A 27,193-nucleotide genomic window follows, 5' to 3' on the forward strand; every position below is an offset into this window, starting at 1 on the left:
TGAGGGTGAAGATCATGTCAGTCCACCTGCTTTCCCTTTGCCCTCCTCCTGCTGAAAGACAGTAATGAGGCCAGGCCTCTGTGTCTTGTGCACAACCAACAGCTCAACCAAGGACAGTGCTTTGGAGGGGGGCGGGGGGGGGGGGGTGCATCATTGTTCTCTGACAGTTTCTTTTCTATTGTTCTTCATTTAATCGAAACAGACATTGATGTACAGAGACGTTTTCATTAGTCAGGTCCTTTTACAACAGCCGCAATCTTCTCTCTCTTTTCTTTTTGTAAGAGAACAATTTCAACAAAGGTGTTTGGTTTTTACCTCAACTCAGTTACAGTAGGAAATGTTCTTTACTAGTCTACTTTATGAATTCATGGCCACAGAATCTGTAGTACACTGTATAGAAATCGTGTCTCACTGTATTAGCTATTTTTGGATTTTTTTTAGCAAACGTGAATAATGTAATATTTATTATGGGCTGTACTTTCAACCCTCATGTCTAATATACATTGGTATCATCCTTTACCCTTCATTAAATGTTTTGCACTTGGTGAGGGCTTTCTATAGTAGTAATCACATTAGTGATGCCAGAAGTGCTTACATAAAAGAGCCCAGTGAGAGTGATCTTCTGGAAAAAATTAGAAGGGAAGCCCTTTTGAGCTTTTCAATTTAAGTCTAATGCTTCTTATAAGCTCGTCTTTAGGGTTATGTGTGAGTCTTTATCTCTGGATATGTATTCAGGAAAGTGGCTCGCACAAATGAATGGATTTGCGGAGTATTTTTAGTGTAAGAAAAGAGTTTGCAGAGAGCGGTGCCTGATGCAGATGCGTGCCCTGCATTTTATTTTGTTCAGTGGTGTCTGCGGTGGAAGGCGTGAGGCAAACTGACAGCTGGTGTTGACGTGTGAACTGAACCATGCTTGAAATGCAGGTGAAGTCTCTGGTGGGGCAGACGGCAAACCTCGAAAAGGAGGAGAAAGTGGTCCCATTTCTTTCCTTTGTTCCTGATCTTATCCTTACCTATAGGGTAGTGATAGAGTATCAATTAGACTATCAAAAAATGAGTCAACCATTTATGTACAAATGTTATATATATTTTAATATGTCCGGTTAATGCTCTAGAACCAGGCAGCCTGCGGTTAAGAATGAATTCCTGACCATGCTGGTACTGACGAGGCGGGAAGTCACTGTTGATTATGGTGTGGCCCTGGGAACGAGAACTTTAGTTAACAGAGCTTTGTTTACCTCATATATGTAGGCAAAGAGTTAGTGGCCTTGTGTTACTCTTGATTCTGCTTGCTGACTGCTTGCACCAGTTGTGTACGGAGTGTAATTCTCCAGAGCACCGACTTCACAGTTCAGCGGGTGGATTGCAAGTACGTGCTTTGTAAGATAAGGGTGTTCCAATGGATAAGACTGGCCATTTCAAATTGAGAGAAATTCATAAAAGCAGAGCTGAAAAATACCAAAAAATCAAAACATTACATAAAATATGTAACAGTGTGTTTAATAAAGTGTGCTTTCCTATCTGCTTGTTTTTTTTTCTAGCTGCAATCTCAGTTAATGAGATTTGATTGAGTTGTACGCTGTTCTGGAATTCATGTCATGTAAGCAGCATCAGCACAGATTTTATAGTCTGACCAGATGGTCAGTTCTGCATCCATTGAAAGTTTTGTCTCCCTTCTGTTGATGCCGAAATATTCAAATTTTGATGCATCTTCTGAAAATTCATGAACAAAAGTTAGTACAGTTTCAGTGATCATGCAGAAACACCATAAACTCCAGAAGCTAAGAAAAGAGAGGATGTAAGAAATGGAGAAGCTGGGTAATTATTCTAATATAATATCTTTCTTAGCTCTTAGATGCTGGTTGTAGGGCTAGTTTTTTGAGGCATGTACACCTTCAGTTGCATGTACAATTCATACTGGATGGACAGTTATTTGCAAAGTTTGTGATTCCTCAGAGAGTCCTCTTTTTAAAAAGGCTTGCCCTTTAAAAAAACGCACAGTGTGAAAGGATAAAAAATCCTGCTGTCTCAGCTTTGAGTGCTGAGAAAGTTGTTGACACCTGTCTCTTCTTCTTTATTTCTTGCCAGCAAGAAGAGCGTTGCAACAGAACTGAGTTTGTTGACAATGCATTTAAATCCGAGTCACACTTGAGGAAAATGGAAACAGATGCAAGTGTATTTGGTTTCTGTTTTTCTCTACGCTTCTGTTGTGAGCACGTTTCACCTGGGCACAGGAGGAGTGTCAATTTCTGTTGCCTCTCCAACCCCCACCCATTCTGCTCCGGGTGGCATGGGGCTCTGATGGGGCCTCGGATAGGCCTGAGTGTGGAGCAGATTATCAGAGCCTCCCCTCATGGATTTTCCTCCTTTCTGATAGCGAGGGACTTGGGTCTTTGCCACAGAGGCTTAGAAACAACCTTATCTGTGGTGATGTCTGGGAAGCTGTCATTCAAATGATTGAGAACAGAGATGCCAAAGCACCAGTGCAGTGTAGCCCCCCCCCCCCCCCCCCCCCCCCCCCCCAAATAATTTGGCGCTGCCCTCAATATGAAGGTGAGTGTGCGTTGCTCTCTGTTTATTCTGCAGGTTCCAGAGTGCATATGCATGTTGTGTCTCCTGCCTTTTTTTTTTTCTTTTTTACAGCCAATGAGGATTCCTCAGGTTCAGACATTGTTCTTTTTTTTCTCAGGTTTATGTTTTATTCATTTTGCACTAATTATATTACTAATTCAAACGTTGATCTGAATTCGGAATGCAACCAATATCCCTGGGGTTTGTTGAAGTGCTCAGTGTTCTGTGAGGATGTGATAGATCTGAAAGGGAGATTGTGTTGTTTGCTCCTTGTCCATAAAAATAATGGAGATTTGTGTGCATAGGAGCGTGGAGTTCACTCGGTCAATGTGCACGTGTCCGTGTGTATATACATGTTTGTACATTTTGGGCATGCATGCTTGTATGTGTATCTGTGTGCATGTACACAAAATTGTGTGTATGTGTGTGCATTTGTGTGTGTGTGTGTGTATGTGTGAGCTTCTCTGCCCACCAGACCTGGCTCAAATACGTGTTTGATATTTGACGTATTTTAATGACAAGCATTTGAAAACAACAAACATTTATTGAATATTATTGGATGTTATTGAAAAATACATAGGGCTTGGCTTGCCGCGTGGGTGTGCCCAGCATTTGAATGTTGCCATTTTTGTGACTAGAGGTATGGAGCGCACAGCTCAAAGCATGCGGTGCAGGTGAAAAATGGGCTGGATTATGCTGAATATATTATCAGTGGGTGTGTTGCAGCTGGATTTGTTCATAGCCATAAAAAGACCTCTTTTCATTCCCTTTATGAGCTGTGCGCTGCCAATTTCCATGGTCTGTCACTGCAATGGAAGACGAGATTAAGGACATGCTAATCAGAAGTTCCTCCCAAGATGTACTTTTGCAGAGGATGCAGAGTTGAGCTGTCACTTGAGTTCTAACAAATTCCTCCAGTCAGAATTAAAACAAAACATTGCCAGTGTGTCTGACCGGGATCCTCGGCTGTTCCCCACCCCTTTCTCTCTCTCTCTCTCCCAGCTGCGTCCAGTTTCAGTTTCTGTCGGACCGCCCTGGAGCACACGCTCTCTGCTGAGGAGCTCAGCTATGAGCTGCCCCGCACGGGCGGGAGCCTGACCTGGCATGACGGGCGGGGGCAGCAGACGGCCGGCGGAAGGACCGTGAAGCTGCTTCAGCAACCCGGGACCGAGGCCCTGCAGGTGGGCAGTTACCCGTCCCCTTCCACCCCTCTACCGTCTCTGTCCCACCTCTGTCATCTGCCTCTTTCCACCCCTCTCCCATCTCTGTCCCACCTCTGTCATCTGCCTCTTTCCACCCCTCTCCCATCTCTGTCCCACCTCTGTCATCTGCCTCTTTCCACCCCTCTCCCGTCTCTGTCCCACCTCTGTCATCTGCCTCTTTCCACCACTCTCCCAGCTCTGTCCCACCTCTGTCGCCTGCCCTTTCCTGCTCCTCTTCCCAGCGGTGAACTTTCTTTTGGGTCATTGTTTTGTTCCTATTTTGAGAGCTAGCTTCACCTGGGCACATGAGGAATGTCACATGTGGTTGCCTCCCTTCCCCCTCCCCAATACCGTGCTCTGGGGACCACAGGGTCATTTGCCTTCCTCTCTCACACTTCTTCCTCTGTATTTGTTTTCTTGCTTGTGAATGATGAGCCAGCTGCAATGTAGTCTACTAAAATGGCTTTTCCAATATGCTGTCTGGGATGGAGGCAAACACAGATCAGTAACCTGCTGTTCAAGAGCTAAAACAGCTGCAAGGACACCGAGTGGCACTTGAATCTGTTTAATGTTCCTTGTGTGGCTGAACAATATATAATTGCTCTCACTGGTTGTATAATTTTTATATCTCTGGCTAAATTGATCTTCTGAAGCCATAGTTGGTAAAATGGGTTGTGGTGAAGGCTTGCTCAGTGCTCACTGGGTGTTGCTAGATTTTTCAACTTGTGAGCATATGGCATTTGATGCTGAATGCATGTCACTGGAGAGAGCATACTGTGCTGTGTTAAAGGCACTTGCTGGAGAGGGAAGTCCAGTGTGTTCTGCACAGTTTTGAAGGTGGTGGTGTCATGTCCTAGATGGGATGGGATCAGATAAATTTCTCATGACTTTGTATCTTTACTTGTCTGCTGTCCTGACTTCAGCTTGCTCTTTAAAAATTCATGTGGTTGGCTTCTGAGGTCTTTCTATAAAAGCTCTATATGTGGCTAGTGTCTGCATGTCCTCCCAAACAAATTTATAGTGAATGTTGCCAGAGATTTCCCGTGTTCCATTTATTTTAACGGCTATGTGGAGATCATGGGCTGAGGAGAAACAAGTTCTGTAAACCTCTGAAGCTGCTCATAAGTATCGTTGAAAGGCAGAGCCCCCCAGTTCAGGCAAATAATCACACTCTTTTTCAGAGTCTGACATCATTTCTGGACCTCTGGCGTGTTTCGGCTGTATAATCACTATTTGAATTGTGCTGCTGCTCAGTTCAAACTATCATAACTCTGTTTAGTGCAGCGACCTAAATATTTGAATGCAGCGCACAGCCAAGACACACGCCCTGTGCCTTTAAATAATGTATCAGAATTCCAGTGGCTGGGAACATTGTGGAAGAAGGAAGACATGCATTTCTGGCATGGTGACTTTTAATTATTTCTTCTGCATGTATTATCATTTTTGAGAAAATAACACATAATAAAATGTCTCTGTAGTTTCTTTTTCCAGATCAGTCCAGGGGACGTGTCTTTGTCATGAATTATTGAGCAGCCCAGTGGATGTGTATATTTCTTAATCCCTCTTGAAAATAGTTTTTTTCCATAGACTTCAGAAATAGGAACAAGTGTTCTCCAGAGTGTTTAAACTCGATTAAATACCTTCCAGATTAGCACTTGGTTCACAGAAGCCAGGAAACAAGCCATGCCACAGCAAAGCTCTCTCTTATGCAAAACCAAACATTCCTGCAATGTCCTTAAACAGAATAACTTGTCTTTTTGTTCTCTAAAAGTACATGCTCAGTGTGAGGAGCACTGTGTATTATTCATTAGTTTAAAGTTTTATAAAATGTACTACTCTCTCCTTCGACAGATGATTGGCAGCTCATTTCAAACTGCATATTTTAACATTCAAAAATAAATGTGATTTTATTGTGCTGTTGCACACATTAGTGCACCGTAAAGACCGAGAACCTAAATTACACTCATATAACACATTGCTATTAATAAATGTTAAAAGCCTTATTAGCACAGAATAATTAATCACATAAATATGAGATGTCTGCGGTTTTCCTTTTTTTGGGTATTGTAATGATTTTTAGTCAATCCTTTTCTCAAATAAAATTGCTTTTTTTTCCCTCTTTCTGATAGTTATTACTTTTTTGCATTATAGCCTTTTGCATGAGCTGTTTCTTCGGTGTATCTGTTTTTTATGAAACACTGATTTGTTTTCCAAGCAGTGCTAACCCCATATGATTTTGTTTTCCATTCAGCAGAAGCCAATTGTGTCGCAGTGCACTTTGCCTGTAAATTAGGCCCAGCTGATTGCACTCACAAGTGTTGGTATCTCTGTCTCTGTACGTCTGGTCGTGAGTGGCTCACGGTTTCCGCGGCAATGGGCTAGGTCCTGACATCACTCCAGCTGTAGCATAATCACGCTGAAAGCTCCAAATCAAATGAATGGGCAGATGAGCAGCAAAGTGGAACAGTCTGTCTCTTCTGCTGCTGGAGTTTGAAACGCCTTGCTTGCCACCTCAGGACGCCCTTCTGCATAAGCACAACTTAAAGCCCTGTCTGTTCGAGCCCAACTGTTGTGTTCCTTAACGAGGCCCTGCAATTATACCTGCTATGTATGGCTGTGCCTCTGGCAACATGTGAAATGTGCGATAATAGCATTCTAATTTTTATTCAGAAGAGAATGCATCAGAAATCCTTTGACTTTCATTAAGGACAGAAGGTCTGAGATTGGTCAGCATCAGATAATACCTCTGAGTCATCTTTGTATTGCTGTGCATAAAGCCTTCATATGCACTGCGTAAGAATTCATACTGGCATGCATAATTATTGATGGCTATTTAATGCAATGAACATAAAAATATCATAGACGTTGTTGTGTTATTTTAGGCTTTGCATGCTCTTTGACATTTTATGCAAAGTTTGGTGAGTTTGAATGTGTTATGCAGTTATACAGTAATTGTTTCATAGCCCTTTACAGTATGTCCATAATGTCTACACTAGAATGCTGGTTTTGCTTTATGTCAGTGTGCACAAAATACTAGTTGGTCAATTCAAATATGCTTTCATATATACAAAACATTTCAGTTGCATTTTAATAACCTTAATCTGGAGATTTAACAGCCTAAAAAAATGAATCTAAGGGACGCTTCAGCTAGTGAAAATTGTTATTTCACCTTTCACATTGCAGTAAGGTTGTTGTGAATAACAGCACTGCAGAAATGCTTGTTAAACCCCTGAACCTCAATTTCCCAGCTTCTGAACCTTAATTAATTTGTGCAAAGTCGCGAAAATGATGTTCTTGTGATTCTGCCATGCTGAAAAACACTCCTTGCAGAAGGAAGTATGAGTATGATACAGTCCCATTTTATAACTATTGCCAAACTACATCGTTCCAGTACATGAATGATGTGGTTTGGCGATTGTAATAAGCATTGTTATTTACCACAACATTATGCAATTTTTGTAATTTTTTACATTGTAAAACATTGTAAGTGAATTTTGTGTTTGCTGGGACAGCGCTAAATCTGGTCGTGTTGTTTGATAGTTTACAGGAAAGAACTCCTTTTCTCCTAGTTTTGGTTGGCCCAAGCACCTACAAGCTAGTAAAGAAATGGGCACAGTGGCCGCATAATACAGCTCATCAGCATTCCATAGTAAATGCATATGAAATCTCCCTCTTTAAAACATAGAAGAGCTATTTGGCAGTCTGTTCCCAAAGCAAGCAAGCTTAATTTGAGAAGCGATTGATTTTTAAAAATCTGGCAAGTGGAGCACTGCTCAATTTACAATTTATAATTTAGTTAGACACTTTTTGTTACGTTCAGAGTAAGGACCCACACGCAGACCAGGGAAATCCAAGAAAACGTTGTCTTTATTCCGTGCGAAGTTCGAAGCCAGGTGATCAGAGAGAGTGCGGTACAGAATCGAGTTTCCAAAAGAAAAGTAAAAAGACAGGCAAAAAGTCAAAAACCAGGAGATCAGAAATAGCGAAGGTACAAAGGGGCAGGCAAAAGAGAAGTCAAAGAAAAGCGAAGGTCGAACCAGATCAAACAAAACCAAAAGGGGCAGGCAAACTCGAAGTCGGGCAAAGGGGTGTCGCAAGAATCTCAATAAACAAAGGCTTACAAATAATCGGCACAATGAATATGATCAACGTTCTGACACGAAACAAGTGGAAAAGACTGACATTTATACACTGGGGAAGATAACAATCAAGGAGGGGTTAAGTGAGTGAGGGAGGAGTAACAAACAACATCCAGGTGAAGAACATTAGGAAAACTAATTCAATGACAGGGGACTGACAAAACGCGGACTGGAATCACATAGACAACAATGATAATAGACGGCCTGGGTGAAGCAGGTAAAACAAGTGCAGAGAGAGAGAGGTGCAGTCAGAGCAAGAGACAGGTGCAGGCAATTGCAGAACTCAGCGTTAGAGCAGGCTAGAAAGAAAAGGGGCGGAGCTACAGCGCAGCATGGAAAAGGGGAGACTGGTTAATGTATTAGTATAGTGATCTAAACTATCAAAAACCCAAAACTAGTGTGTGTTAGTCCATTAGTAATATTCACATGTTAGTATATTAGTGAGGTTAGTACTTTACAATCTATAAGTTAGTAGGGATTAGTAGAAATTAGTAAAACTAGAAATCAGCAGGAAGAAAGTAAAGCGAGACTGGAAAGAAGGGGGGAAACCACGAAAACCCGGAACCACCCGAATAGTGAAATCACACAAGTACAGGGGAGTGAAGCAGCTCAGGGAACACAGACACAGAGACAGTACTGGGGAGACAAGTGACCGGAAATACAGACTACAACACTTTTAGCCAGAGTAACTTACAAAAGTGCATTTCACATGGCAAGTAAATCCCAAAAGAGCTAGAGATATGTACAGTTGCAATCATACAATCAGGGGTGGCACAGTGGCACACTGGTTAGCACTGTTGCCTCGCAAAAAGGAGGCTCCAGGTTTTGAGTACCAGCTGGCTGATCCTCTCCGTGTGGAGCTTGCATGCTCTCCCTGTTTGTGTTCTGAGTACTCCGGTTTCCTCCCACAACGAAAGCCATGAATGCCAGATTAGGTATACTCCTGCCATTGCCCTTGGCCGAGGCACTGGTCCCTGAGTACTGCACTGTGGCTGCCGACTGCTCCTAAGTAGCCAGGAGTTAAATGCAGAGGACAAATTACCCCACGGGGTTCAATAGAGCATATCTTATCTTATCTTATCATCAAGGTGCTTGCCTCAAGACTTGCAAGATAAAGAGAAGGGTTAATTAGTTGAGGAGCACTGCTCAAACAATATGCAGTCCACCACTGTATGGTTACTGATGAACTTTGAAATGGTGCGGTCACTTTAATTTAAAACTTTAAAACAGGACAGCGCAAGATTATTTTCAGGTGAGAACAAACTGACTGAGTAGACTTGAAATACGCAAGTTTCAGCAGTATTGTCACAGTTTCACAGTGTCCTCACCTACATATTTAGTTCCATTCTTTTTGACAAAGCTACTAGAATGTGCAACAGTTTGTTGGTGTTCTACCATAAACAGGGACAAATTTTAAAAAAACTTTCACCTCTGGGTTGCTCTCACTGAATTCAAAATTGCAGCCAGGCTGCTATTACAGTTCTTCAGTGAAACTTTGGTTGGTTCTGATCGGAGTACAGACAAAATGTAAAGTGGTGCATGTCTTCATGCGTACATGCAAGAGTTTTCCATTTGAGGAGTGAATTTCATTAACAATGAAAAAACATATGTACATGCAACTGCCTTTGAGCGGCACCAGTACTTCACATTCAACAGGAGGTGCTCATTACTGCAAATCCTCATTTGCATTGCAAAGTTGGTGCATTGAAAAGATTGGCCTTTGATTTGTTTTGTTTCCTCATTACTTGGGCAGGTTGCTGACCCCTGCCACAGGAAAAAACAATCTTAAAACACAGCAATTACAAAACCCTTGGACCTGTCCACCTCATTTTAATTAAGCAACTTGTCTCTTTAAGCTGCTCAGGCAGGCAAAAGGAAAACTCTAACCTCTTCAAACAAATGTAGTGGTTTTTGTCAATAATGGATGTCAAGAGTTTGTCCATCTTTAACCATAATCTGGACTAAGAGGAGAAACCATAGCCACATGCCCTACATTGGGAAGTGTTCTTTAATTTTGAAGGTAGACATAGACTTTTACAGGAAGCCTAAGCATTGCAGAATGCACTAATGGATTACCAGTCTAAAACTGAGTGCTTTGGAGAATTACTCCTGGCTAGACATCGGGTAGGACTTAAACATGATAAATATTGCAAAGAATGGGAAGAAGGGAGCCATCGGGGGTTTGTTTGGAGCCAGTTTGTCGGGTTCTTTGGGGTCAGGCTCAGACTAGAACGGGACTGAGCAAGGATATGAAAGTGCAGAGGGCAGGAATAGTGTCCCCAGCCCAGTGACACTGCTGCTGGTGAGTGACTGACATACAGTTCTGCTCTGCTTTCTCCCGCTAATTGCCTGTGTCTTTGATCAGCGATTGGGGAGGGCTGGGGAATGAGCTCATCCAAGGTGCTTCTGAGGGCCCTTGTGGAATTTTAAGAAGCCTCCACAGACTCACTGACTGCCGTGCTAATCCTGATTCAGCTCCTCAGGGGAACAGAGGCGAGCGACTCAGAGACAAACACCGGCACTTCCGCGCTCAAGGTCGACCGCCGTTCAGGCTGAGCAGCGGAGAGAGTTTTTGGGAAGGACAGAAAGGAAGAGACAGCTGGGAAAGGGGAGGAGAGAAAGTGGGGGAGGGGGTGTAGTTGAGTGAGAGAGGAAGTAGGAAAGGGAAGAATTAAAGGTAGGGAGGGAGAAGATAAAAGGGAGAGTGAGTCGGAATGAGAGGGAAATGTGGTGGTACAAAAACAGGAGATAAGGGGAGAGAAAGGGATGAATGCACCACGACTGAAGGAGAGGGGGGACTAAGGGACGAGGGTTGAGTGCTGTGAGAGAAGGAGGGGATGGAGCGGAGATGAGAGAAAGAGTGGATGGAGGGACAGGGCGGATGAATGCTCAGAGACTCATTTTGCATTCTAGTTTCGCAGGAGCTTGCAAAGCGCACAGTAAGAAGGGCCAAGAGCCAAGCCTGGTCAAGTGCACGGTGTTAAATAACAGTTACAGGCAATGAGTCCGGACCTGCTGTAGGAGAACCCCTTTGTGGGAATCATGATCAGCATCATGTCCCTCACTATATTTGAAATACACTGATCATGAAATATTGAATAAAAGTGACATATTTAGATTTGTATGTTAGTCTTTTGTTGGCGCTTACACATCTCCATAAGCTTGCTTTCATTTCCCATGAACGCCAAAATCAAGTTAATTTCTCATACCACTTATGAATAAATGTTTGCCGGCAGTGGGGTTTGGCAAGCGTCTGTCCCCCTAGACTACATTAGCATATCAGTTAGTGTGAAGAGCGTTAAGGAGCGCGATGGGACCGTGTGCTCTGCCTGGTAAACTGTGGCCGAGGCAGCGCTCCCTCTGCACACACTCCTGCTGTATTATAAATGAGGCCTCATCCCTGGATGGACAGAAGTAGGTCTCTGGGGTTGGGGGTGCATGGGATGGAAGGGGGCTGGGGAGGGGTGGTGATGGCGGATTGCAGCAGGGCTGTCTTGGTGCTCGTCGCCTCTGATGGATGGGGGGGGAGGCGAGGGGAGCTGATAGGAGAGATACACTCGGGTTTCATTTCCCTCTCATCTAGTTCCCAAGATGAGGGCCATTAGTCATGGGGAGATTTGAACTAAAGTCATATTACAGATACCCATGTTCCTCAGGAGACTCCGGTCCCCTCGTTCTCTTCGCTTTGGTCCCCATCTTCTCTTTCTTCGGCCTTGTTACTCCTACCAGGTCCTTCTCCTGAGTGAAATTCTTTTACTTTTCCTGATTTTCACTTTGGCTCTTTCTCTGTCTTTGTCTCACTCTCTTTCTGTCTGTCTCTGTGTATCTTTGTCTCTTTCTCTTTCCCTTTGCTTTTTCTGGCTGACCTGATCATTCTAACCTTCTTCCATTTCTATTGGCCAACTGAAGTCCTCCTGCTGTGTTGTCCACCCCTGTTGAGGAACTATGGTGTTGATGTAACTGTTTTCACTATGGGTCAAACTTATTCAGAGGTTAATACAACTGAAATCCAGTCTGAATGCAAAGTCAGAACAGAATGCCCTTTAACACCTCATGACATGTTAACAGAATGTTACTGACATGAAACACACTAGCTCACTTTCTGGATGCCCTCTAACTGACCTGCCCCTCAGTGGACCCCCATTGAGATTCATTACCAACCACTTAAGCCAGGGGTTGACACAAATTTACGTACTGCTGTCACATGCAGGTCTGTGTGAAACAGCCACGGATCACGTATTATATTTGAGCGCTTTAAAGTACCAAAAATGCAGCCAAGACAGAAAAGGCGTGTTTTATGTTATAACGTCTGACCTCCTTGCCATCCGTGGTGATGGCTGATAGACCATGGGCCTTTCCAAGCCCCCGGCAGTTGCTTTTCCCATTTCTGTGATATCCGTGTCCTGGGGAAATAGCTAGCTGTTGGAGTGTTTCAATGCATCTCCAGACCACAGTAAGAAAAATTGATTTCAATTATTAAGAATGGTTTTGGCTTATTACCATTGCTGAAATGAAGTGTACATGTATATTAGGGGAAAGGCCTGCACTCTGAGCCATGCAAATGAAGTTGTTTTCCATTATCGGTTACAAAACTGTACGCACCCAGAGCTGGGATTGCATATTCTGCTATCCAGCAAGCTGATCTTTGTGAAAATCCAATTTTGACACTGTTTGCATTCACCATGTATCTGTGCCTTGTACATATTTAGTGAATGTAAGATATGCTGAGTCTAAAGAGCCTGGTGGGTCTAAGGGGACAGACATCCTATTGCAATTAAAGCAGGAAGTCCAAAGGCCCAATCCGTTCTCATTCCCAACATGTGATATATTGACACTTGGTCAGGACTCAAAAGCCCTGCCGTCACTATATGACGCACAAGGAGTCCTTTGGCATTTCTTCTGGATGCCCTAGGTATCCCCAAAGACATCAAGGGAAACTCTCAGCATATTTATGTCAATGCCAAGGGTTACTGGGACAGGGAAAGGGTATATATAATATTTAGTTAGTGTATCATGAAATACAAATAAACAATGTTTCATTTTACAGAATCTTTACATTAACCTTAGATTGTAATTTCAGTTAAAGTTATGATCTGGCAAAAAACATTTTCCCATTCACCCTTATTTCAATATGACATGCTCACCCTTGGTGTCAACATAAATCTGCTGACGGTTTCTATTGAAGTCTATGGGGATATATAGGGCATTCAGATGTAATGCCAAAGCGCTCCTTTTGCATCATATAGTGACGCCGAGGGCTTCTGACCAAGCTGGGACTATATGACAAGTTATGAATGAGACCAGGCTCAAAGACCATTGAATTACTGGGAGACAGTGACTGGAAAGGTTCTTGGTTTTTGCATGTCAGCCCTTGCATGACCCCTATGAAATTTTGTTGGTCATGGTGAGACATGGAGAGGCCTATGACATATCCTTTGCGAGGGGTCGTAGTGAACGTGCTGTGAAAAGTTCTTTTTTTTTATCAGAGTTGACAGTCTGCCACATCCCCCCTCCTTAAAATCATACCCCAGGGTCACGGTGTCCTAGCCATGCACAATAATGGCCATGGAAAGTCGGTGACTCCCTGTAGTTTTCGGCTTTTGATTACCCAAAAAAAATCAAATTCCTGTCTCTGTCTCGACTTCTGATGAGACCTAGGCCTTGTGCTGACAGGAGTTTCCCTCTACCCCTGGCTATCCGACCTTTGTTCTGCTGATGCTAATTGGTTGTCGAGAGCCTGTCCAGCTCATTCCCTCAGCTGCACCTGGTGAACTGCGCTTGTCCTTCGGCTACTGTTCCTCTGTTGTTCTGCGGTGAATTTATGTGTGATTGTAGCTCTAGCTGTCACTATGAGAGAGCCGCCATAGTCCTATCAGAGGTGGGAAAACAAGACTGCCTAAAGGGTGACTAAACACCCTCCCCACACACACACACACACAAACACACACACAGTGACAGCACATGATGCAAACCTAACACCACTGTACTAGCATAATGGGTACAAAGTGCTATAAACGAGTGTGGGGGTGGGGTGTGCCTCTCTCGGCGGATCATGCATGAGCGGTCTTCTTCGCACATCAACATTCTGGGAGCAGACCCCATATGCCTTGTGTGCCGGGCTCATGTGTTTTTGGGGGCAGATGTCACCCTGGTTCCCAGGGGGAATCTTCTGGAGAGAGACAGAAGCGGCCATATTCCACTCCAGCAACCATGGCGGGGAGTGACAAAACACGGTTTAAAAGGGAGAGGCGCAGGATGCGCAGAGCAGTCTCCAGCATTACACTTCATTCATATGCAGGCCTTTGGTGTATAATGGATGAGCCATTGCTGCATACCCAGAATATAGGTGACATTTCAGAAATGTCTCCTTCTTTTGTCAGATCTCTGCTTTGCTACCAGAATAATGATGGTCTCGATTTTTGCTGCTTTTGTATCAGAAGTTGCTTTCTTGTGGAAAAAGTGTTTGGTCCCATATGAACTTGAGAACCTCAGTGCTGGCAGTCATCATCTGGTAACTATTGTAGTGCCAAGGCCTGGGGTAGTAATCATAATAAAAAAGGGGGCAAATTGGCTTGCCTGCTTGCTGGGAGAGTGCAGGAGCAGCAGTGTGGACCAGCGGTGAGGGCATTGGTTCAGCTCCCAGATAAAACACCGCTGTTGCTCCCTTCACCAAGTTCGCTGAACTTGAATCGCTTCATTAAATATTCAGCTGCGTTAATGGACTATTTGTTCAAAGTTATCTGTGTAATTAAGTCCCTGTTCATGCAGAGTTAGAGCCCTGCTGAAATATCTTCACTCTGTAATGACCGTGTGTTTGGCCTTTCAGCGCCCATGCAGCAGTAATCTGTGTCCATATGCTACGCAGGAATTTAGGAGAGCGTATGGAGCTGGGCGGAAACGTGCCAAGCAGCTGGACTCCTCTCAGAGCCAGAAAACTTCTCCTCTGTCTCCAGCTTACTGTAAAAAAGCATATGCAGGCTGAATCGAGTTTGAATCCTAATGCAGAGTAATTTTGCAGGAAGGCTGCAGCTTGTGATTTATCACATCTGTGGTGTTAAGTCTACCAGTGTCCATGTCCTTTGTTCTTCTTATCCATTCACTGTGCTCATGTTGAGGTTGCTATGCCCAGGCTCTGTTCATTTATTCTTTTAATACAGAGTAATGTTTGTGATGCTTTGTGTACTGCTGTGTACATTTGATACATGACTGTTTGACTGTGAAGCAGCAGATATACTCCAAAAGTTTGCTAATGTATGGTGTATGTGTGTGCTTTTGTGTGTGGTGTTGCCTGTGTATGTGTGTGTGTGTGTGTGTGTGTTTGTGTGTGTGTGTTTCTGTGTGTGGCTGTGTGTGTGTGTGTTCCAGCTGCGGCCAGGTGAGGCCTTCACAGTATACCACACCAGCCCCACGCTCTCCAGTCTGTCCAAGCCTGTGGTCCTGTGGACACAGCAGGACGTCTGCAAGTGGCTGAAGAAGCACTGTCCCCACAACTACCTGACCTACGTCGAGGCCTTCTCACACCACGCCATCACAGGTACGGGCAGTGCACCCTCCGATCTCCCTAGACCTCCATTAAAGTCACAACACCCTTGTCTCAGCTTCCTCCATTTTCCCCTTGGCCCCCATGCTGGCTTTTGTTTGGGGATGACGTGGGAAATTGGCATAGAAGGATGACCACCATTCCCCACCGTGTCCAAGCACGGACATTTTACATATTGTCCAACCTGCTAATGGACAATAAAATAAACTAGCAAACCCCATTATAGAATTCATCATACTAAAGCCTTTTTTTTTCTCTGTCACTCCTGGGTTACTAATGCGGTGACTGTATGATTTTAGTCCAGCCTTTTCTGGAATGATTGTTCATTTGTCTCCTAATTGTCCTCTGTACTGTCAATTCTAGTAAGTGGGAACAATGACGACAAAGGTTACCAGCATCCATTAATGTATGGCTGAAGCTTCCTCTCGCATTGAGGTTCAGCTGGCTGACTGCTTAGACAATGTGCAGCAAGGATTACAGAACATAAATCAGGACAAATATTTATTTTTAGCTCTGTGTTAGGCCTAGCATTTTCAAGTGAAGGATTTGGGGAAGTTGTTTTAAGATTGTAAGATTTAGGAGTCAGTCATCCGAATAAAAAGAGCTTTTGGATTTCTGAAAGAAATGGAAGTGCGAGCCTGAAGGACCTGATTTACACATTATAATGAGTCCCCCAGCAGCTACACTTGCAAGACATAACTTTTCAGTCATATTAAAGCAGGGAACGGGGACAGGACTAAGAGGCTAAGCCCTGGCGTGACGTGCGATACAGAGACTGACTCGTGATTGATGGGTTTTGAGCTGTGGAGAGGCTGTCTTCCCATGGCAGAGAGAGGCAGAGTGAGAGTTTGAATACCTCAGACTGTTGTCAGACTGTAATGCCACTGTCATCCATCGCTCCCTGACCCCGACTGAGGCCACACAACCCTTTCCTCTCCATCCACACATTGTCCTTCTCTCTCACTCTTTCTCTCTCTCTCTCTCACCGTCTCTTTCCCTCCCTCCCTTTCCCCCACCTCGCAATGTGTGTCTCCCATTCTCTCGCTTGCTCCATCTCCCCCTTTCCCTCTGGCAATCTGTCTTCTACGCTCTCTCTTTCACTCTTTCTCTGCCTCCCCTCTATTTCCTTCCCTCTCTGGTCTCCCTTCCCCCACTCTCTGTTTCTCTTTCCTACCCTTTTTCTTTCCATCTATCTTTCTCTGTCTCCTTCCCCCTCTCTTCTCCCATCTCTGTATCCTTCCCATCTTTCTCTCCTCGCCCCCTCTCTGTCCTATGGATGACAGTATTGACTTCTTTACAGTCAGAGTATAATCACTACAGCAGCAAGATGGGCTGATTCTAGTGGTGAGAGAAAACAGTGTATAACAGGTTTCATTCGAGCGCACTGAGAGGGAACAGATTGTTTTTCAAAGCTGCAGGGTCACTCCCTATCTTGACAGGAACTCTCTGATTTCATTTCAGACTCTTCCTCGGGGTAACTGGAACTCCTTGCTGTGATGTTTTAGGAATAACATAGTTTTCTGTTCACTTGTAGTTCGTTTTTTTTTTTTTTATATGACAAGAACTGATGGAATTAAACGTGTCAGGGTCTTCAGCGCCTCAGTTTGTGGTTACAGCTTCTGTTAACATGTTCCAAATGACAGCTGCATTACTCTTCTCTCTTTCTCTTTCTCCATTTCTCTGTACGTCTGTATGTCTACTTGTTACTATTTTATTTGATTAAAATCATTTTTAGTACAGTAGCGTAATGACACCAAGAGGTTGTTTTCTCTTAGAGTCAATACGTTGTGTTTTTAATAATCCTTTTGCTGGTGAATTGGAACTGCAGAAAGTTGAGTGGGGCTTTCTGGCAGCACTGCTAATGCTATCTGCAGGAAATTATTATGAAGCATATTAAGCCTGTCTGAGGGGAATTGATTTGAGCTCTATTCATCTCCTCCATCTAATTGTACACAAAGGATCAAGGGCACCGGCGTTCTAGGACAAAGTGTTTCTGGGGGCTAAATACTGCTGCAGTGATTTCAGCGTGTGCTTTCCCGTGTGCCTTGATCAGCACGCGCTTTATCAGATGCTGATAAAAGGCTCAAGGAAATAGCAACACGTTGCTCCCATCGGACCACAACTGGACCGCAACCGCGCATGCTGCGGTCAAGGTGCCGACAGGTTCATGGCCTGAAAATGGAGGAAGTTCGGTGGATGGCTTGGCGAGCTTTCATTTCTGCATTGAGATGTGCCTGCCTGCCAAGACTTTAACATGGAACAGAAACTATTGTAGAGGACAAGCTTTGGACTGATAAATGGAGCTATGAATTCTTTACAAAACTTATCATACAGAAGATAAGGGAAGAGTGGTGATGGCAGAGTAAACTTTGAGCTGACAAAAGCAGTTACAATATATAGGGTAAAAGAAGATGAGTAACATGGAATAGAATCTCAGATCCTCTTCATAAAACCCAAGGGCAAATATGGACACATCCATTATCAGAGGGAAGCTTGTTGTTAGTCAAAGCATTGCTCTCTGCTAAAATAGGGTACTGTGCACTCAGTAAAAATTCCCCAGTGGATCACGCAAACCACAACCTGGAATGTAGGGCAATGCCCACTGGTGACCACGCTGGAATGAGCTGGAGACCATGTATCTCTATGGTGCCTGGTTACAGTGGAGCTGCACTCTGTTCTCCATCCCTGTAAATGCTATGCTGAGCATAGATGCCTCTCCTCACTCACACATACACACACACACACACACACACACACACACATTTGTGCACCCCCAGCCCCCTCCACACACACACACACACACACATACACACACATACACGTGTGCAGCCCCACCCCCTACCACACACACACACACACACACACACACACACACACATTTGTGCACCCCCAGTCCCCTCCACACACGCACACACACACACACACACATACACATGTGTGCAGCCCCACCCCCCACCACACACACACACACATTTGTGCACCCCCAGCCCCCTCCACACACACACACACACACATACACATGTGTGCAGCCCCACCCCCCACCACACACACACACACACACACACATGCACACCGGGGGGGAAAAGCTTTTCCCTTTCCTCCTATGTGAGGAACCCCTCCTCCTCTGTTTTCCTTCCCAGGCCCGAGGATGGCACAGCGGGGGAAAGCGCTTTAAGTGTGATCATTAGGGGATATCGTGCAAGTCCTGTCAGCCACACAAAAGAGTTCTCTCTTCCCCCTCCTCTTTCAAAGGTCCGCCCGGTGGAGTCGGACCGCTTTGACAGCTCAGAGATCTGAGGCTTGTCTTTTTTGTTGTTGTTGTTTTGCTCTTTTTTTCTGCCGTTGTCAGTTTTTCTGCTGCCTCGCTCACCTTTTCATCCAGCGCAGTTTAACGTCTCTATCGAGCAGTCGCAGAGATCGCGCCGCAAAACTCCGGCATAACGGCAGAACCTCCCGCCCCATCCCAGCACACCTCTGCCCTGGAAGGCCTGTGCTTCTAGCCTGAGGCTGTTTGCATTGCTATCTAAAGGCAGCAGTGGGGGGAAGACATCAGGTCAGCTTCCATTAGCCTCGTGCAGAGGAATACCGACCAATGAAACATTAATCATCAAACCTTCTGAAATTCTTTGGGATAAGAATCACCGCTGACAGTTTATTAAGGTCATTTATATTTTATGGGCGAAGTTGAATGGCTGTTAAGAGTCAAGCTGTGTGCTCTGTTTCCCTATAGCAGCTGGACCAAGGTCAGGTTATATTTATGACCTAACAAGCCTTCATTAACCTTTTTTTCTAACTGAGTCGTATGACTTGTAATAACAAGCTCACATAAAATATTACTGATGTTATTGCATTGTAGCAAATGCATATGAGGTCTTTGTCAGTGTGTGTATGTTAAGCGGGTAAAATGTGAAAGGAGGGGCTTCATGAGAAAATGAAGCTGGATGATTTATATCTCTAATTATGATGTGGACCTCTGGCCAGTCAGGCATGGCTATGATAAATTCTTTGGCTCTTCCAGCATTTGAAGGACAACCACCCAAACATAAACAGTGAACCGAGCGGAGAGAATGCATACATATCTAGTGCTTATGGAAGTTAATGGAATGTAAAATTTCTGTGATTCCAGAGTTAATGCATTGTGTTAGCGTATAGCATTTGCTGTAAATACTGATATGCTGCTTATGCATGGTCACAGTCCCATCTTTTGCCATATTTAACTGCAGTAGCAAAACTACCGCATTTATCAAGTGCTTTTTAAAAAGAATATGTAGCACCGCTGACTCATTTGGTACAGAATACAGTACCTGATCTTGCACATTGGTGATTGTTCCTCTTTTACTCATTTAAGCTGTCATGTTCTTTCCAATCAGCTCTACAGAAAACTTATGGAAATGCACTGTAATGTGATGCTTATAGCGCAGCTTATGTTTGCTACCTTTGAGACTGCTCTTTTTCCCCTCTCCATGCTCTCCATTCTCTCCCATTTCATGTCTTTCGTCCTTCCTGATCATCCCCCTCTTCCAATCTACTTCCTTTTGTGCCTTTTTCCATCTCTCCGCTGTCCCCTCTCCAGGACGGGCCCTGTTGCGGCTCAACGGGGAGAAGCTGGAGCGCATGGGCATCGCGCAGGAGACGCTGCGGCAGGAGGTGCTGCAGCAGGTGCTGCAGCTGCAGGTGCGAGAGGAGGTGCGCAACCTGCAGCTGCTCAGCCGAGGTGAGGGGGAGGGAGGCGGAGCCTATCGATAAACGCTGATTGCCTGCTGACCCGGAGTTAGCCCGAGTAAACGCATCTGTGGAGCACAGCCTGCCATTGTGAGCTGAGCTGTCTCCAGAGCTCTCATAGCAACGCTGCACTCATATGGCCATTAGCTACACAGCCATGTCTGTGTCATTATCCCATTGACAAAGGCACCTCCGTATCACCATCTACAGGCAATGAAATGCAGATGGGGTCTCTGACCTACCTTAAATAAGCCATAACCCACTTAAACATAGTCCATTATCCTCATCTAATCTACTTGATGGAGAGCAGTACAGCATTCCACTGTAAAGAATGTGGTCCTTCAGCCCTATGAGCTGGAGTGTGGTTTGAAATTGTGTGGCCTGGTGGTGGAGTGGTTAGCACTGTTCCCTCGCAAAAAACCGCTGTCCTGGGTTTGAGTCTGCCTAATCCTCTCTGCATGTTCTGTTGCATGTTCTCCCTGAGTTCACCTGGGTTTCCACCAGGTACTCCAGTTTCCTCCTACAGTCCAAAGACCTGTATCCCAGGGACTAAAGATGAAAATTGGCTTCCTTATCTAACTCTAATTTTCAGGAATGTTATTATTGTGCACTCTCCCGGTCAAATAAACAAATAATTTAAGTTAAATTTTAAAAAGGGTTCAGGTGTGGATTTTGTGGTGGGAAGAGCTCCAAAAACACAGGGTGTGGGTATGTGGGGGGGGGGGGGGGGTGTATACTGGGTTACTTGCATCCTGTTCTCTCCACAATGTATTGCTGTGTAATTTAAATACAGCCAGTCAGTCTGGGGTCACTGACTGAGCCGTGCTCCAGTGCTGCCCCAGGGCTTTAAGCCCATTCCACACTGGCCACGGGCACGCAGAGGAGCGGGGCCAGCAGTGCGCAGGGTCCTCTCCCCAGCCCGGGGGGCGGGGGGGGCTGTGTCGTGCATGTGTCAGAATCAACCTACGCACACAGCTCACGAGAGAGGATTTAAATACTGTGTCAGGAATTCTATTAATAGTGTGGGGGCAAATTTAATTTAACAGTTCAACAGGCCCTGACTTTGAACTAGGGATTGCTAATTGAGTAGCCTTGTGAAACACCTGAAATTTAGAAGGAATTAGAACTGCATCGATGCAGGTGAAATTGTCTCTGATAGTCACTATCATCTGTCAGACCACATTAATCACCGACTTAAACTTAGGTTGCAGGTTGTTAAAGACCCTGATTTTTTCACTCTTGAAACATTTATATGAGCACATATAGAACTATTTCAAATTCATGCATGCCAAGTACAGGGAAGTTATTTATTTATAGCTGAAAGATCTGATTTATCTGACCTAAATTTGAAAGAGTAATATTGGTCATTTTCACTGATCTAAAATAATAGGAAATGCTGACATTTCTTGCCTCCCTTAACTTAGATTTTTAAAGCTTGCTGGGATAATTTAACAGCATCTACAGTAATCAGTTCTGCCATACCAAAGTGCAAAAATGAAAATGTATTTATTTTGTTTGTTTCCAAGCCATTTGTCAAGGAAAGTCCCACACCTTCTCTCTCTCTTTCTCTCGCATTTGTCTATTTCGGTTTCTCTCCCACTCTCACGGCATCTGCATGGTGTGAGCAGGCAGCAGTGGGGTTCACTGAAATCAATCACATTAGCCTATGCCTCTCACTCTCATATTCAGTTCTGGGCTTGTGTAAAATTGAAGACATCCAGCCAACTGTGAGATTGCAGATATTTCACTCGGTTTCTTAAAGAACAGCTCAGTTCAAGAAAATATGTGCATGTGTGCATGTGCGTTATTCAGTATGCATGAAGTAATCTTTTTGAGTTTAATAGGGTTTATGCACCCAATGATTATTGAACTAGTGCTATATTAAAATGATTCTATTGATTATACCCACAAATCTTTTGAAGGACGAGTAAGCATTGCTCTCCCTTGGCTTCTGTACATTTTAATCATGATGCACAATGTACATAGTGACATATTAAACCTTTCTTTATATGACTGTGGGTGTATTTAAGTAACTGGAGGAGCATAATACTTTAGGTTTACAGAATTAGCCTGAATGTTTGCTCACGCATGTAGGTGCTTTGAGTTATGTGATCTGACTCGAGTGTTTCTTCCATTTCTGTGTTCTTTTTTATTGTTTCTGTGGCGGTGTTGAGAGGCACTGTTTGGGTGTGTGTGATGGGGGTTATTTGAGAACCTGTCTGCTCTGTGCTACTCTGCTTCGGCCTTCATTATTTTCTCAGGCGTGTCAGCTCCCTTGATGCTCCTGGGCTTATAAGCAATTTAACTGGGAACGCTGCAGATGTTCACACCACTCTAATTGCTCTTCACGTTTTGTCTGAAATTTTTTTCACCATGTGCCTCAAAGAAAAAGGAATATAATTCCTCCCCATTACACACACACACACACACACACACACACATATGCATACGCATGCATAAACACACAAACACACGCATGCACATACATGCACACACACACGCACACATTGTGAGAAAGAACTGGCAGAGCTCTGTATTTATCAGGTCCACTCTTGGCTGCTTATGAAATTATCTCTAATTATCTCCAATACTGTGAGGTTTATTGCTAAGTTGCAGTCTTGTAACTTAGTTTAATGCATGTGATATATGTTCATCCCAACCTGTGGAAAGCATATTCATATATTCACTCCATCACACATTGTTTATGTTGGACCTCCGGCATGAATGCAGCACAATTTTACATTTGTGTTTAGATTTTTTTAGGCTGGAAATCTGACTTAATAGCTGTGCAAATGTGAATTTGGGCAAGGTGGGCTTTATGGCAAGATTTGCATGACTCAGCAATTGTTTAATCAGACATCCCGTGCTTTTGTCGGCTAGTAGCATGATATGGCCAAAAGGCCAACGGTATGAAGCATCTGCTGTGGACACAGGGGGACCTTCGGTATTTCTCATTGGTTGCGCTCTTTGTTCTCTCTCTGCTGTATACTGTCCATCCTTCAGTCAAAAAGCTAATCATTTCCAGTAAGCAGGCATCTAGCATGGAGAACACCATCTGTTCCATTCTTACGTCTCTCTGTCCCTACAGTAATTATCAGAGAGCAGGATGACTTAGATAACCTCCAAACAATTGTCAGTTATTGCAAATGTGCACTCTTCCAGCTGAAGTCTGTCATAACCTTGCTGTCCTGAAACATATTTTTATGTTCCTGTCCCTTGTGGATTCCCTGTCTGCCTGTGACATTAACTTTGACAGTGTACAGAATGTAAATTGATGAAATTTTGAACAAAATTTGTGAGAAAATCCAACAGTCCTATGCAGACTGGCTGAGCACTAATTTAAATGCATTCTCAGAGGAGTGTCAGTATCCTCCTATCACTTGCTGGCTGAAGGTCTACTTCATAAGAATGCAAAGTTAAGTCCACAACCCCCTGAACCCCCCCCCCCCCCCCCCCTTTTCCCTTCTCATTAACATTCTTGGCTGTTCTTTTTTCATTGCCTTAGGCCCGAGGAGGAATTTTTGAACTGAAATGGCAACAATCTATTTTTCCTTTAAAAAAAATGAAAGATGTGCTTTGAACTGCCCTCTGTCTTGTCTTGTGTTGACAAAAAGGCTGGTTGTCTTGGAAACAACCCAGCACTCTAAAGTGCACCTATTTCACTCCGTTATCCATAAACTTTATACATGGTTTTGTTTGTTGAGAATGACCCTGTCTGTATGTAGGTGTTTTCCTGAATTTAAGCATTTTAGATGGCATGCATAAGGTATTATTTCCACCTCACTCTAAATGAATCGAAAACCAACAATCTCACAGATTCAAATGACACATGGCATATTTATATATTTCTAATAATCTTGATGATTTTATTTGACATTTTAAAGCTCTTGCTGTTTTAATGGCAGAAAATATTATTTTCTTTGATCTGTATGCATAAATGCATTTAGGATAAGAAGTAATTGCATATAGTGTGCAAAAATTCTGCTTCACATTCACATTTATTTTTGCAGAAAAATACAAGCTAGATACTTTTCCCATCTGTCATTTAAACATTGTTTTCTTTGGTGTGTTTTTGAATGTCAATAAAACGTATTACTGTGCCTAGGAAAACTTTAATATCTACTTCCGTGTACTGGCCAGCGCTGATATCCTCTGTGTGATAAAGAAAATTTATCAACTTAATGAGGCACTAATGTCCCGAGAACCTAAGTGAAACCCATTGGAATCGCCACAGTGTGCGAATTGATTTTGGCTGATGTGGAAGAGGGAGAGACTCATGCTAACAAGCCTATTGATTTGCAAATGCTTAACTCGGCCAGCTATGGGAGTCACTGAGGGCACTCTCAGGACTCGGAACATTTGCAGACAATTTTACTTTTTAATAAGGTTCTAAATATATCCTAATTTTTCTCCAATAATAGAGATTGCTTAAAGAGAGGGCTTGTGGAGAAGCTCTGATAAACTAGGGTGGGGGACGGGAGGGGAGGGCAATGGGAGTGGAGGGGAGCCGGTCTTCAAATTCTTATGCCCCCTCTTGTTTTCCTGAATTATGTATTCCCTGTCTCTCTCTCTGTCTTTTCTAGCTTCCTTTGGAAACCTATCTTAGCTCATCCATCCGTTTGGCAGCTCTCTCTGACACAACGGATCTCTCATACCTCTGGGAGGAACTGAACAGTCCAGATATGTGAATGGAAGATCATGCCTTGAATTTGAAAGGAGAATTTCATTTCTGCCAACTTGGGGGTAAAGACAGCAATCTACGCATTTTTTAAAAGACAATGCTGTGTTCAGCAATGAGACTGATACTGTAATATAGTGATCAAATATTAGATTGCTAACAACGAAAAGCAGAATCACTCAGATTATCATCTGTGAAATCATTTTTATTGTTTATTTATTGGAGGTGGTTGAGGGGAATAGAGGGGTTTGCTGGATGTTGCAGTTTGGGAAGGTGTTGCAATGAAACTACTGAGTGGCTATGATACGTCAGCAATGAAGAAGTCCTAGCAGGCCTGTGCTACTGTATGGTTCATTAATATTTTCCCTGTTGCACGGAGTCTAAAATTATGCTAAAATTCCTGGTATGGTGGAACACAATCATCATCATCCCTGTTACTGCTATTATAGGCCACACATTACCTTCTCAAACTGTTTCCCAGTGGAGTGCATTTGCAACATTGCTGGCTGTAGGACAAAAAAGGATGAACCCATCAGCACATGTTTGTGAATGCTCGCGCAGTCCAAATGTCTCTAATGTGGGTTCATATCTTCACAACGTCCTGGTCTTTTATCTGAATTGATCTTTGTAAAACAACCGTGGGCAACCCCATCAACTCTGTACCACAGAATGTGGCTTCTTCAATATCACATTCTAACCTGTGGTTGATATTGTCATTTTCATCTCAGTATTTAGACTTTGATTTTTCTTTTTTAAGCCCTGATTTGTTTACCACCCACAGATTTCCATCCTCTAAAGCACTTACTGATTCAGTTAGTTGCAACCATTTTATAAAGCCTCACCGTTCAAACATATAGTATGTAGCTACTGAAAGATTCACTATATGAACACCTCTATATTCTATGTAATTTGTTGAAAATACAAGGGAAAAAAAATATATAGCAATAATTAAACAGGCATTGTGAGTCCAGGATTACTGTGAAAGTGTGTCCTCTGATTATGTCTGTTATTTCAATACTGTAGAGCTTTCACAATAACAGTACCTTTATTAGAGCATTCCTTCTGATAACAAAAAATGAGCATCAATTTCCAAAAGAAAATTTTTTCCCATCTTTTAAAAATGAGATTTGTGACTTCCATCACTATATTCCACAAAAAGGAACTCATTCATTGACGTTTAGTATGCCATATGGTGAAAATACACTAAAAAATACACTATTTGAATAGCAATAGGGTGCCCTGGTAAGAAGACAATGACATATTGACTCTTAAACTTTTCTTCAAAATTATAACTCAGATTTTCCATGTATGAATCAGTAATTGAGAAAACACATATTTGTAATGTAATTTGTGTTCCTGTTTGTCGTATTTTATCTTATGGCAAAAAAAAACCTCCATGAATGAGTCAAACAGCCAGAAATCGACTTTCAGTAATTGTTATTCTCATGGAAAGCAATGGTCTGATGTGAGTTTAGTAGCCATGAAGGATTGAATCGAATCAGAATGTAGCACTCAGGAATGTGAGTCCTGTAGCACTGTGAACAGTTATTTACGACTGAGAAACTAAATCATCTGCATGGACTGACTTCATCTATTTGAAACCGATTGTGGCTTTTGGCTCACAGACTATTGGCAAGATGCATCCTATAATAATAACTCCATACCAGTAAGATAGAATATTGACTACAAAAACGCAGAAGGAATCATGCTTATGTGACAGTTCACAAATACACAGAACGCTATATAGTGATACCCGTGTTTGTTTTCTTAAAAGCACAGCGCATATTCCACCTGATATTATTCACACTACACTTGACAAACTGTAATTTCCCACTCTGCCACCTTAAAAGGGCACTGCAGTCAAAATCCATTATTTGATGTGTTGTATAAGTATGAAAGATGAACTTGACCGAGCAATGCTTCTGAAGTCGAGCTAGCCCTTAGCTGAACCCTGGTCCCCACTGCTACGGTGATGTAATTGTGACTAAGGCAACTCTGAGCTATTGCTGCAAGCCAGAGGCAGGAAAAGTAAAAATTATATACATATATTTTAATAAGTATATACATATATATGTATATACTTATGAAATATTCATAGTTCAAACCTGTACAATTAGACAAAATACAGTGACAACGTCTGTTCATTTTGTCAACCTTGTGCTTCCTAAAACAGCAACCGCTCAGAGCAAGAGCTCAGAGCTGCCTTCACTGCAGCTACATCAATGGAAACCCGAAGGGTGGTTTGAATTTTGGGAGCATCGCTCTCACTCCTCAAGTTGATGCCTCAGACATATTGTACAACATATCAATTAATAGACTTTGACAGGAGCATGATGCTAGA

General features: G+C 43.3%; 1 protein-coding gene across 1 annotated transcript in view; it reads left to right on the forward strand.

Annotated features, from left to right (window-relative positions):
* The window catches only part of samd10b (sterile alpha motif domain containing 10b), a 43,080-nt gene extending 17,528 nt beyond the window's left edge, over nucleotides 1-25,552 (forward strand). The window contains exons 2-5 of the mRNA XM_035380833.1: nucleotides 3,574-3,752; nucleotides 15,278-15,446; nucleotides 20,026-20,166; nucleotides 24,758-25,552. Of these exons, the coding sequence (XP_035236724.1) occupies nucleotides 3,574-3,752; nucleotides 15,278-15,446; nucleotides 20,026-20,166; nucleotides 24,758-24,780 (512 nt within the window). The 3' untranslated portion in view covers nucleotides 24,781-25,552. The remainder of the gene's footprint in view (nucleotides 1-3,573; nucleotides 3,753-15,277; nucleotides 15,447-20,025; nucleotides 20,167-24,757) is intronic.
* The last annotated feature ends 1,641 nt before the right edge of the window (nucleotides 25,553-27,193 follow it).

This window comes from Anguilla anguilla, chromosome 11 (assembly GCF_013347855.1).
Source record: "Anguilla anguilla isolate fAngAng1 chromosome 11, fAngAng1.pri, whole genome shotgun sequence".
Taxonomy (NCBI): Eukaryota; Metazoa; Chordata; class Actinopteri; order Anguilliformes; family Anguillidae; genus Anguilla; species Anguilla anguilla.